General features: G+C 29.7%; 1 protein-coding gene across 1 annotated transcript; it reads left to right on the forward strand.

Annotated features, from left to right (window-relative positions):
- The first annotated feature begins 2,531 nt into the window (after nucleotides 1-2,531).
- On the forward strand, nucleotides 2,532-7,092 carry LOC119602400 (dynein intermediate chain 4, axonemal-like). The gene is made up of 5 exons (XM_037953913.1): nucleotides 2,532-2,683; nucleotides 2,740-3,123; nucleotides 3,177-4,603; nucleotides 4,664-4,876; nucleotides 6,849-7,092. The coding sequence occupies exons 1-5, from the start codon at nucleotides 2,618-2,620 to the stop codon at nucleotides 7,063-7,065; spliced, it is 2,307 nt and encodes a 768-aa protein (XP_037809841.1). The 5' UTR covers nucleotides 2,532-2,617; the 3' UTR covers nucleotides 7,066-7,092.
- The last annotated feature ends 6,447 nt before the right edge of the window (nucleotides 7,093-13,539 follow it).

Here is a 13,539-nt window from a genome sequence, read left to right on the forward strand (position 1 = left end):
AAGCTAATTTTTGATTTATAAATCTATCCACACAAAATCGGTTTACACACATGTATATAAGTATGTATGATAATGGTATCAATAACCCGTCAAAAAGCAATCCGTTTGGGACCACTTAGTCTAAAAAACAGTTCGTCTCTAGAATGTATGAGGAAGAGGAAGTAAGGAAATGGAAATTTTCTGTTGGGCTGGTAAAGCTTTTTTAACATCCGATTGTTAATCAAAACTGTTTAATGTTTTTATGCAAAATCGGAACAAAAGAATACCTATGTCTTACTAAATTACCTCAATTTATCAAAGATGATCAAATTACCTCAATTTATCAAAGATGATCAAATTGATCATCAGTGGAAGATCTATATGATGTTACTTGTTGCTACTTCAAATGGTATTCACTCTACTTTTTTATCCAGAAATATTTTTTCTAACAAAGTGACTAAATTTGTAGTTTAAATGAATATTTATATAAGAGTACACTGAGAGAAATGTGAGTACGAGTTTCATTTATTGATTAACGATCAATATATAACACCGTTCAGTTGTTCAATTAAAAACTAAAGCGCCATGAAAAGCTTGATTGGAAATATATGTTTAAGATCCTATGAACCAAAAATAAGTTTAATCAATGCAGCAAATGAGAGAATGTCCTGTAAAAATAAGTCTCAGTTAAGAAAAATTAAAAAACTGACTTCCCATCTAAAAACGATCATATATGAATATATGTGGATCATATATGAATCATATATGGACCATATATATTCATATATGTTCATATCCGAAAAATGGCGATATATGATCATGTCATATATGGAATCATATATGAAAAAAATTTTCCATATATGGATATGTATTTAAATATATGGAAATATATGAAAATATATGTAGATTATGCTCAATTCTGTCAATTTTCGGATATGAATATATATGAAAATACATGCTTCATATATGAATCCATATATGATCCATACATAATCTTTTTTAGCTGGGTTTACATAATGAATAAGTTCTTACAGCATCAGTGATAGGTTATTCAAAGAGTAATAGGTACATTTAGTAACACATTTATTAAGAAATTAAAACATTTAATTGTAACGAAAATATGTAAAGTAAATTAATAATTAACACAAATATCTTCCAGTGTATAGAGTAGACTTCTTGAAATATTTCATAACATATTAGAGCACATAATAAGACAGTATATAATCTTTTTATTTTCTAACATTATTCAAGTGTTGCCTACTTAACTTCATACATGATGATGAAAAGGCCTGCTATCTTCTTATTTTACAATTTCTTTTATGAAAAGAAACATATTTCATGCAGTCAGACAGACAGACAGACAGACAACTTTTTTCATTTCATTCACTCTTATTCATCACACACTCTTTACATATGTGTAAGTACTAAAACTGCTACTTGTCTGGGTACTTTAAGATATTAGATACTAGAAAATTTCTATAGTAACTAAGGAGTACAATCCACTATAAAGTAAAATATAAACTTAAGTGTGTCTATTTTCCAATTCGGGTGCGTGAGTCTGTGTTTGTAAATACTTCTTGTTAGTTCGTTCGTTAGTTAAGTTACTTCCTTGTATTGTAAAATTGACAAACTACAGTTTGCTCTCTTTTTTTTCTAAATCTTTTGTATTTTTCTACATGTGTGGAACAATTATTTAATTAAAATCATTATTAGTTGGAAAGTATGTTTAGTTTTTTGTGTTATTATTTTTTTTTATTCTATATAGAATACTTGACATTTGAAGTATTTTAAATGTGCAGTATGGAGAAATGAATTAACATATATAGAGAGAAAGGTATGTATGACAGGAAGGAAAAAGTTCTAGTTTATACTATAGAATTGTGAGGCATTGTTAGATAATTTTGAAATTATTTGCATAGTTATTATACGAAATTCTGTTCTAAAGAAAATTTTCTAAAGAATTTTTGTATAATTTAGAAAAATGCAAATTGAATAAAAATTATACTAGTTCTGATATCAATTAATTTTCAAAAAAAGTAGCTAAGGTTTCACTGATGTACACAGAAGGAAAAAAATATAGACGCCTGGTACCAAATTGACACCAAAGTGTTTATAATTTTTCAATAACATCCGTTGTCAAAGTATATACATACGTACGATAACACTATGTAATGTTAACAACGCAACGTTGTCAAAATTGCAACAATTCGTTGTCAAAATCTAATTATATACACATCCGTTGTCTAAACGTTAAAAAACGTGGTAAGCTCACTATAGACAAACAATCCGTTGCCAATATTGAGCTTACCACGTTTGTTAACATTTAGACAACGGATGTGTATAAAATTTAGATTTCGACAACGAATTGTTGCAATGTTGACAACGTTGCGATGTCAACATTACGTAGTATTGTTATACGTATGTATATACTTTGACAACGGATGTTATTGAAAAATTATAAACACTTTGGTGTCAATTTGGTATAACATACATTTTTAAAATCCAGTTTTTCTTGACAGGTTTTATTTTATGCAATCTCGAACCCTGTACAAATTTTGATAAAATTATTCAAGAAAAATATTTTAAAATATAATTGATTATTGAAATCTATCGACATACTAAATATTCCAACTAGAATATGTCCCAATCAAAATCCACCAAATTTGCACAATTAACTATTGAAGATGATGAGAAAGAAGAAACGGTATTAAAAATTATTAAAAAAAACTGCAAATATAAATATAAGTCCCTTCTTTATAGCCTCCACCGGAAGTCAAACTTTCGTTGGGTAAAACTAAAAAAGTCGTAATGGATCGTTTGGATACAATATCTACTGCAGGCTCTGTAATGCATTTAAGTCTATACGATCGCATAAGAATGGAGACTCAAAAAATTCTGGATACAAGATCTCAATTGAAGATACATGAGCTAATCGACAATAAAATAGTAAATGTAACACCGAAACCAATAGATTTACCACACGAGACTGAGGGTTATAAAAAATTGACTCGAAAATATAGTGCCCCGAAAACTGAAGATGGATTGGACATAATTAGTTTTAAGAGTATGACAAGTGCTTTAATGAAATCGCGTTCTTCTAGGGGAGTGGGCTTTAGATTGTCACTAGAAGACATAATCAATGGGGTAAATCTTTAAAGGAATAAATTATATTTAAATTTTGTAAAATTTATCTTTAGATTGGCAGTGAGCGCATGCTATTGGATCTAGAATCAGCTAGACATTCTATGGCAAGTGTTGATTCTTCTTCTTCCTCTCAATCTCAGTCCGATGACCATTTAGTAAGCAAACACAAATTGCCATTTATACGCATAGTTTTGCGTAAAACAGAGCTACAGTTACTATATGAACAACGCAGCATGACAGCTATCAAAAATACCGAAGATGCTAACTTTGTTGAAATGGATAATAAACAATATGATTACCTCACTATTGGTAGAGGTAAAGTAAGAAGACGCTCGGAATCAGAAGCTCAAACTTCGGATACTCTTTACAAGTCTAGAGGAATCAATACTGTTAAGACAGAGACCAGAGATGTGGCCAGTTATGTTTCGTTTTTTGAAATGTACGATACTTATATGCAATTGGATGATATTAAATATGGTTTTGATGAGTATGAAACTAAGAAGTTGCATATTTCTCAAAGTCAAACTGCTGAAGAACAATTTGCTATGATAGCTAAACTGCCCTCTTTTCACTTGGCCAGTGTTATTATAAAACGTTTACTGGCGGGAAATACTCATGAAGAGGGTCAAAGAAGATTTCGTAATATGATGACTGTAACCAGAACAGTGGATAAGGTTGATTATAAATACTCACTTAAACCTCTGTTTACTATAAACCGGGCATCCAAAGATAATGTACGTAAGGCTGTGTCCGACATGAGTTTTTGCTATACCAATAGTGATATATTGGCAGTGTCTTATGGAATTTATTCCTATCAGGCAGCTAAGTTACCTAAAACAGGAGAAGTATGTGTGTGGAGCATTAAGAATCCCTGTGATCCAGAACGTTTCTATAACTACACAGTGCCAGTAGTATCAGTGGAATTTTCTCCCTATATGCCCACATTATTGGCTATAGGCCTATTTGATGGTTCAGTGGAAGTAAGAGATATAGCTTTCTATAATCAACCACCAGTGGCCATATCTCAACGTATTACCTCACCTGGTGTTGATCCTGTTTTAGCCATTAAATGGATTAAACAAGCTTCGGCTAATGGCCAGGAAGATATTGATCCTTTTATAACACTTTCTCAAGATGGCTCTGTCACACAATTCAATATTATTAATAGTCCCTTTTTATCGGGATGCAAGCTAATGACTTTGGAACGTATTGAGGGTATGCCGGAGGGTTTACCAAGTATTAAGAGTTCTACGGAGTTACCGCAACAAACAAATCGTTGTGCTCAGGGTTTGAATTTGACAAAACATCCTACTCATTTGGATATTTATTATGTTCTAACCGATGAGGGTTGTGTTCATAAATGCTCGACAAATTATCAACATCATTATTTGCAAGTTTTGAAGACCCATGATGGTTCGGTTAATGCAATGGATTTTTCACCCTGGTCACCGAAATTGTTTTTGACTTGCGGCAATGATTGGTAAGTGGGAGAAGTGGGATGAGTTTAATATTTTTAATAAATTACTATTTGATATTTAAGGTGTATACGCATTTGGATGGAAGGCATATTCCAGCCTTTGGTAACTCTTAAAAACACCTCTGCACCCTATCAATGGGCTGCCTGGAGTCGGGTACATTCTACTGTACTAATAGCAATTAATCGTAAACAATGTGAGATATGGGATTTGAAACGAAATATTTTGAAACCCATGTCAACAACAATAATTGGCAAGTCTCATAATACTATGGGAATGTAAGTATAATAATGAAATGAAATTCTGAACAGATTTCATTGTTTTTGACCGATAGGTGTCGCGTTTTCACGTTTTTACCCTTTAAATACCATTAAGGTTTGAATTTCGAAGAAGAACCATATAGAATAATGTATATAGTAGTTTAGAGACTAACTAACTCATTACTTTGTCTTTGCACTGGTATACTGATTATACTATAAACTAGCCTATTGTATAGTCCATATACTAGTCTATTGTCTTGTATATATACTAGTCTATTGTCTAATCTATATACTAGTTTACTGTCTAATCAATATACTAGTCTATTGTCTAGTCTATAGACTAGTCTATTGTCCAGTCAATAGACTAGTTTATTGTCTAGACTATTGTCTAGTCTACAGAATAGTCTATTGTCTTGTCTATAGACTAGTCTATTGTCTAGTCTAGTTATAGACCGGTCTATTGGTTAGTCAATAGACTAGTCTATTGTCTAGTCTAGTTATAGACTAGTCTGTTGTCTAGTCTAGTTATAGAATAGTCTATTGTCTAGTATATAGACTAGTCTATTGTCTAGTATATAGACTAGTCTATTGTCTAGTCTATAGACCAGTCTATTGTCTATTCTATAGACTAGTCTTTGCCTAGTCTATATACTAGTCTATTGTCTAGCCTATAGACTAGTCTATTGTCTAGTTTATTGTCTAGTCTATTGTCTAGTCTATTGTCTAGTCTATTGTCTAGTCTATTGTCTAGTCTATTGTCTAGTCTATTGTCTAGTCTATTGTCTAGTCTATTGTCTAGTCTAGTCTATTGTCTAGTCTATTGTCTAGTCTATTGTCTAGTCTATTGTCAAGTCTATAAACTAGTCTATCGTCAAGTCTATGGACTAGTCTATTGTCTAGTCTATTGTTTAGTGTACTGTCTAGTCTATTGTCTAGTCTATAGACTAGTCTATTGCCAAGTTTATGGACTAGTCTATTGTCTAGTCTAGTCTATAGACGAGTCTATTGTCTAGTCTATAGACGAGTCTATTGTCCAGTCTAAAGACTAGTCTATTGTCTAGTCTATAGACCAGTCTATTGTCTATTCTATAGACTAGTGTACTGTCTAGTTTATAGACTAGTCTACTGTCTAGTCTATAGACTAGTCTACTGTCTAGTCTATAGACTAGTCTACTGTCTAGTCTATAGACTAGTCTACTGTCTATTCTATTGTCTAGTCTATTGTCTAGTCTATTGTCTAGTCTATTGTCTAGTCTATTGTCTAGTCTATTGTCTAGTCTATTGTCTAGTCTATTGTCAAGTCTATGGACTAGTCTATTGTCTAGTCTATTCTAGTCTATAGACTCGTCTATTTTCTAGTCTATTGTCTGGTCTATCGACTAGCCTATTGTCAAGTCTATTGTCAAGTCTATTGTCAAGTCTATATACTAGTCTATAGGCTAGTCTATTGTCTAGTGTATATGCTAGTATATTCTAGTCTATATAGACTAGTCTATTGTCTAGTCTATAGGCTAGTCTATTGTCGAATCTATTGTTTAGTCAATACAAAAATATTGTTTAATCTGTATACTAGACTATTTTCTAGTCTATAGTCTGGTTTATAGGCTAGTCTATAGACGAGATTATTGTCTTGGCTACATACCAGTCTATTGTCCAGTCTATAGACTATTTTCTAGTCTATAGACTAGACTATAGGCTAGTCTATTGTATAAACTATGGACTAGTCTAATGTGTAGTCTATGAACTAGTCTAGTCTATGGATTAGCCTATTGTAGAGTCTATTGATCAGTCTAATGTCTAGTCTACAAATTAGTATACTGACTAGTCTGTGGAGTATTGACTAGTCTATATGTATATTGATAAGTTTACTGATTAAAGAAGTGGGCTGGAGATGATCTGAATCAAAAATTTAATTTACCATCCCTTTCAAATCAAACCTCGTAGTTAATCATAAAATTCACAATAAAATCTCTTTTACTTCATCTTACAGTTTCTCCCTCAATGGTTGTGCCATTGCAATTGGCACCGAACGAGGTCAAGTAGTTGTCAATGCTTTAGATGAGATGCCATTTCCACCCTATTATCAATATGATACATTGGAAAATGCCATTTATAAAGCGGTTAGCAATTATCCAGAATTGTTAATAGAATTAAAGAGTATTGGTTATTTTGGTTATGCGAATAAGGGGTTTGTCAAACCACCTTAAAATGATATTATTTAAAATTGATTTAATAATTACAAACAATAAATATTTGAGTAGTAAATAGAGAAAAATATATATATAAAATATAACTCTTTTTAAACAATTAAGGGCGTTTGTAACGTTATAGGAGTTTCATTTAATATTTAATAAAAATTCAATTAAAATAATTGCTGCAATTTAATCAATTCAATTAAGCTCTGTTTGAAAGTTTATTTAATATATTTGCCATATGTAAGTTAAAGGGTTTAAATTAAAAGTTATTTTGAAAAACATATAAATGCATATATAAATATTTTTGTATATATTATTTATTTATTTTAATAAACATATAATATCTACGTTTATTTCATATTTAATTGTTGTAAATGCATTTTTGCATTTAACTTTATTATTACTTATTTACATGTTATTTTTTTTTTCCTGGAATTTTCAGTTTATATATGTCACATAGAGTTTTAATTATTTACAAGTTGTAGCAGTATAGTTTTATATTATTTTATTTATTTTTTTTTGTTTGCTGTAACATGGGAATTTTTCATTTTGAAAAGTTGTAAAATTGTTAAAATATCACAAGTATTTATTTGTATTTTTCTCTTGTTTTGTTGTTTGTATTTACAAACATATATTTTATTATCCATTGCATTTAACAAAAATTCAGTTGTTGTTTTATTTATATATATTTGCATTTTTACATAAATATTTTATAAGTTGATAACAGTTTGAGTGGTGCTGTTGTTTGTGATATTCAAATATACGGTCTAATGGGATTAATAGAGATATGAAGAGAAAAGGTTTCATAGGAAAATAGTTGTCATTCAAAATTTTAAATATATTTTTGTATTGTTTTTTTTTTAACTGCAATGCAAGTAGGGAATAATAAGGAATTTTGCACAGTGGCTTAGAAACGTTTTGTTTTGTCTTCATAAAGCTAGAAGCATTTAAGGTGAAAAATGTATAAAGATAAACAAATAGTAGTCGGACAAGGGGCAAGGTCTGAATAATAAGGCATAGAGGCAAAACTTTTAAAACACTTTTTCCAAATTGTTATTAAAATATATTGCAACATATGACCGAGCGTTGTCATGATGGAATATTACTCCTTTAGTCTGGTCGCATATGATCCCTTCATACGGATCAGTTGCTTTCGTTACAGGTTCCCTGTTTATTGTTCACACTAAAATGTAAGCAATAAATAAGTGAGAATAAATAAAAATATACACTATATTTAACAAAACCCGAATTTTTAAGTTATACCCCCAATATATAGTAAACTAGTAGTGCCCGGTCCGCATTGTAGGCCTATGATTAGCTATGTGGACTCTACATGTAAAGATCTATATACCCATCAAAATTTAAAAAAAAATCGCCCAACAAAAATAAAACGAAGTACTCCTAAAAGAATAACATTTATCACCACTTCAAAGGTAGCACTAGGTGAATTGTTTCACCTTTTGTGGAAGTGGAGTTTAATGACTTCCGAAGAAGCCGATTTCCCAATATTCTATAATGCTACAATTTTACTTCCAAATAACTTCTTTTTCAGTACTTCCATAGAGTAAATTAAACTTCTATTTCGCTTCTTTGGAAGTTCTTTTTTCGGTTTAGGTGTAATTGAGTAAAAATTAAAACTTCGGTGCCATTTGTCGGACAAATTTAAAACTTTACAGGAACTCTTTTCACGATCCCTGGAACATATGTATATTTAAAATCTTGTCCTATCAGGGGGCTTAGTTCCTGAGTTTATCGATTACGAAGAAACATTACTCATTTATTTATATATATATATAGATATGTTTATTATTATTCGTTTACAGAAAATATGCAAATACATTGTATATTTCCTGAAAATCTTCTTTTAAGAAAATTTTAAAATTTCATATCGATTTTATAATTTAAATTATTAACAAAAAAAAACAAAAATACTCTTAAATATCTTAATATCATTACCTAATGAAGAGTAAATAAATATTTATGTATCTGACCTAAAAAAAATGAAAATTCTCAAACAAATATTTTCCTTAAAAGAATAAACCATGTATTTCATAAACATCATTATTATTCATGGCAATGAAAACATGCAGTACATAAAGTAAGTTTGTTAAATGCAAACATTTAAATATTAAATTATTTCGTATACGATTTTCAACCTGGAAAAAGAAACTTTTTATCCAAACTTATTATTAAGTTATTGTTGAAATAAAGCAGCAATATATTATAGTTTTGGAATATTTATCCGATGAAAATACATACATATATACATATAAATTGTATGTAGCAGTTTAACATGCATGTGCAGGAATATTTCTGCAGTTCATATGCAAATAAATGAGTTAAAAATTCATATTTAATATACATATGCAAAAAATGTTATGTTTTTAATGAAAAACTGCATGTGAAGGTTTTAATTAAGAAATTATTTTAAAAGAATTTTTTTGTTTAAATAAATAAAAATTTGCTGGGTAGATTTGTGTTTAAGTTTAATAACTGGTATCATGCTTTAGGGGTAAATTTTCTGAAACAGATTCTTAAGTCTCAAAATATTAATTCAGAAAAATTTTAAATATGGCAGATAGGATAAATATTATTCCGATCCTCACAAAATTTGGTAAAGGAATTAATAAAACTTACTTCCAAAAAATTTTGACATACAAAACGACGTTTATTTACTACTTGGACCGAATTCCACAGAATTTGAAAGACTAATTAACATTCAAACAAGAAACATTTTGTTTTGTCTACACTCGTGAGCATAACATAGAAAAGTACCCTTAACTGAATTAAATAAATTTATTCCTTTTTACTAGTTTATCAATATGTTTTATTATTATGCCCCCCTTATTGTAGTGGCAAGAGATTCAATGGTCATAAAAATATTTATTGTGGTGACACATAAAGTATATTTTTATTAACATTATTGCTAACAAATCGTTTGAAATAAAATGTTAAAATACAAGCCACCAACCACATCATACACTATAAATACTATACGAATTTATATGTGTATAAATAGTATATGGCAGCATATAACACTTAAACTTTAAGACATACAAACATTTATGCACACATACATATAAATGAAAGTTAAGAAAAGATAGAAAGATCAAGTAAGAGTATTATATTCGGTTGCAACGAATCTTATATGACCAACAAAAAAAAAAAATAAACATATGAGAAGTTAAAAATGAATACCAGTCACTTGAATGAACGAGCCGAATTGACATCAGCGGGACCAAAAGTGTTTTATCTATTATGAGCAATTGAAAATAGACCAGTCCATCATATGGAGACTGTACAAAATGCAACAGATTCGTTTAAAGATGGTAAAGGCCGAAACACTAACAGAATATGCGGTATTTGTTAAGAACTCTTTAGAAGCAACCTGTAACGACTGCAACTGATTCGTTTGAAGCGAACGTTTTCTAAAAACTCCCAAAATAAGTGACCAGGCAAGAATTCGTACCCAACAAAAACATAGTAATGACTTGTAATTACTATTTAATAACTATTAAGTACGAACTATTAAAGCGAACGTTTTCTAAAAACTCCCAAAATAAGTGACCAGGCAAGAATTCGTACCCAACAAAAACATAGTAATGACTTGTAATTACTATTTAATAACTATTAAGTACATACCACCAGCATTACTTAGAAGCAGTGTTGCCTGGAGCTTCTGGAAAAAAGTCCAACTCGGACTTTAAAAAAGCCCAGAAAAGGCTAAAACTTTTGAAAATATGGCAAGAAAAAGCCTAACTTTTGATACATTAAGATCTGTAATTGTATAGTTATTATATGATATCCTAAACCAATGACATTCAAGAGGTCTAGCATGGCACTAGATCCAAAATTACCAATTCTCACAGAATTTATTAAAATGTTTATATTTGTATTGAATTCTAAAAAACTGCGTATGTATCAAACATATTCTCGTTCTCTTTAATAATTAAAAAAATCGATTTTTACGTGTTAAAAAATATATTTCAAGTGTTTCTCTAAATTAGGCGTATACTTAATATTTGTAATATCGATAAATCAAGCCCACGTATACGTACATGTGTCCTCAATAAAAACATTGCATTTTTCCACTTTCCACGACGTTTTTTAGTCTATATGTTTACAATTTTTGTTCTTTATGACAAGTGATACAACTTTGCCTCAGAGAGTAAATCCAAATTCCGAACGGTTTGCAAGATATGAGCCTGAGAAAATTACCTTTTTTTTGCAAAAATGACACTGAGGCCCCTAATCTTTTGGGAGACACGGTTTTATGGTCTTTTATCAGGTAGTGGCGAACAAATGCACACAGTGTAATTATGAAAAATAAGAAAAAAACTGATAATTGTAATCAAAAGATAATACTACTTGTTATACATTTGTTATAAAAGCTCTTAGAGTTTTCAAATCAGGAAAGATTTCTTAATATTCTTATCATAGGCTAATTTTAGACTTTAAAAGGCTAAATTGGCAACACTGTTTATAAGGTGTCTAGTAAACTAATACCCAGTAAAAACTTTCATTACCATGTAAGGGGCTAAAATGCTAAAATTCTCTTACACAATAGCGTTTTAAAGGCCCAAATAGACCACACAAGCGGCTTGACAAACATACTTTTTTCATTCCCACACACACACTACACAAACATTGCTCGTAAGCATTTGTACAAACACGAAACACGCTCATACACTACACAACAGGCTTGCACAAACGCAGAAAATTGCACATCTCAAAAACAAAACTACTTACTTAACTCCTTATTTGCAGACGATCGTGGTAAGTACCTACCTAGCTCTCCACCTGTAAGCGAGCATGGTAAGTACTTACCTCTAAAATTTTAGCATTCAACCACTTACTTTTCAATGTAAGCTTTTGCTGGGTGATATTCCATAAACTATTTAGAAAGAAGTGGTTTGAAAGTTTTACTTTACAAATCATTTATTCTAGAGGTTGTTGAAAAACACTCTCTTCCTCCGATACGTTTCACTTCAGTGTGCTGAATTAAAATTTGTTGAAAGGGTTCATAACTATGCTTTCAAACAATCGAAGATGGGTGTTTTATCATAAAGTAGTCAAAAACAAAGCTATTTAAAAAAATGGAAGACAAAAAAATCTGTGAAAAGTCGATAAAGTCAGAAAAATCGAAAGATCTAAAAGCGGATGTTGAAAATTCTCTTAAAAATCTATGAATATAGGACATAGTTAGAGTATAATAAGGATCTACAACAAATATTTATTTCGATCTGTTCCATACGGAATGAGAAATTTAGTATATCTTCCATATTCTGTTGGCGGTTATAAAAAGAAGAGAATATAAATAAACAGTAGAATAAAACAATGAACAAATAAAAATAGTAAATAATCATAAAATACGAAATGAAAGACTGATAGAAAGACAGTTAGACAAGAAGTACTCGTATAAATAAACAATAAAAGCTTAGGATAGCAATAAGGCTAAATGTGTATTAGGGAGGTAACTTTTGAATGAAATAGACTTCCTCCAATAACAAATCAAAATTTTAATAACAATCTAAAGACGATTGAAACCAAGGTTTAGTTAATCCTTGGAAAATAATTTTTCCAAAACACAATAAAAGTAGTTTTTGAGCTACCCTATTAAGCATATGTATGTGTAAATTTATTATATCTAATAGTAATAGATGTTTGTCAAAGATTTTTAAAATACCATAAAAACCAAAAGAAAATAAAACCAAAAAAACACAACCAAATACAGATTTCAGTTACTATTCGATAAGTGTAAAATACACAACATACATACATGTACATATGTATGTAAATAAAAAAAAAAATATGTGTATATAAAAACTTAATGATAAAAATCCGAAGAACAGTCAATAGATTATCACCATAATCATTATAATTTTAGCTATAAAAATAAAAATATAGACCAAAAGCAAAAAAACAAAAAATAGTACATAAAATTTAATGATGTGTATAGTTGAATGAAATTAATGAATGAATGAAAAATATAAAAGAATGAATGGCTGCATAGAAAACTTTTTAAATAGTACATATCCTTTTCTCTATCCTAATATCCTTTGAATTAGCTATAGACTAAAATGTTTTTTTTTTCAAATCTAACAAAGGGAAGCTTTAGGCATAAAGGAATAGCTAGAAAATTAAATAGAAATTAAAATTATTAAAGTGAAAATCTAATTTACTTTTTTTCGAATATACCTTAACATTTTTTTTGGGTTGTATTTTTGTGTGTAAAAACATTTCCGAATAAATGAAAAGTTTTTTTTTCTTTGCTAAATAGAAAAAAAATCTAATATAAAATGGCATTGGTTCAATAGCTAAAGTTTTTGTCTATATTAAATTAAAAGAAAATTGCCTGAAAGGCAAACAAATAATCTTTTTTTTTTTTAACTAAATAACTTGTATTTGAGAGTGTAGGATTATTATATTACGGTGCTCAAAGGAAATACCATTCTTTGTGTTGTAGGAAATAGAATAAAAGAATTT

Source organism: Lucilia sericata, unplaced genomic scaffold, assembly GCF_015586225.1.
Source record: "Lucilia sericata isolate MDLA Ls3-8-SP2 unplaced genomic scaffold, ASM1558622v1 Contig000227F_arrow, whole genome shotgun sequence".
Lineage (NCBI taxonomy): Eukaryota > Metazoa > Arthropoda > Insecta > Diptera > Calliphoridae > Lucilia > Lucilia sericata.

Bases quoted from the DNA above. Each gene is read 5' to 3' on its own strand.
- LOC119602400 (XM_037953913.1), top strand. From the start codon at position 2,618: ATGTCCCAATCAAAATCCACCAAATTTGCACAATTAACTATTGAAGAT. The intron at 3,124-3,176 runs GTAAATCTTTAA...ATTTATCTTTAG, and splicing joins TAGAAGACATAATCAATGGG to ATTGGCAGTGAGCGCATGCT. The intron at 4,877-6,848 runs GTAAGTATAATA...TTCATCTTACAG, and splicing joins TCTCATAATACTATGGGAAT to TTTCTCCCTCAATGGTTGTG.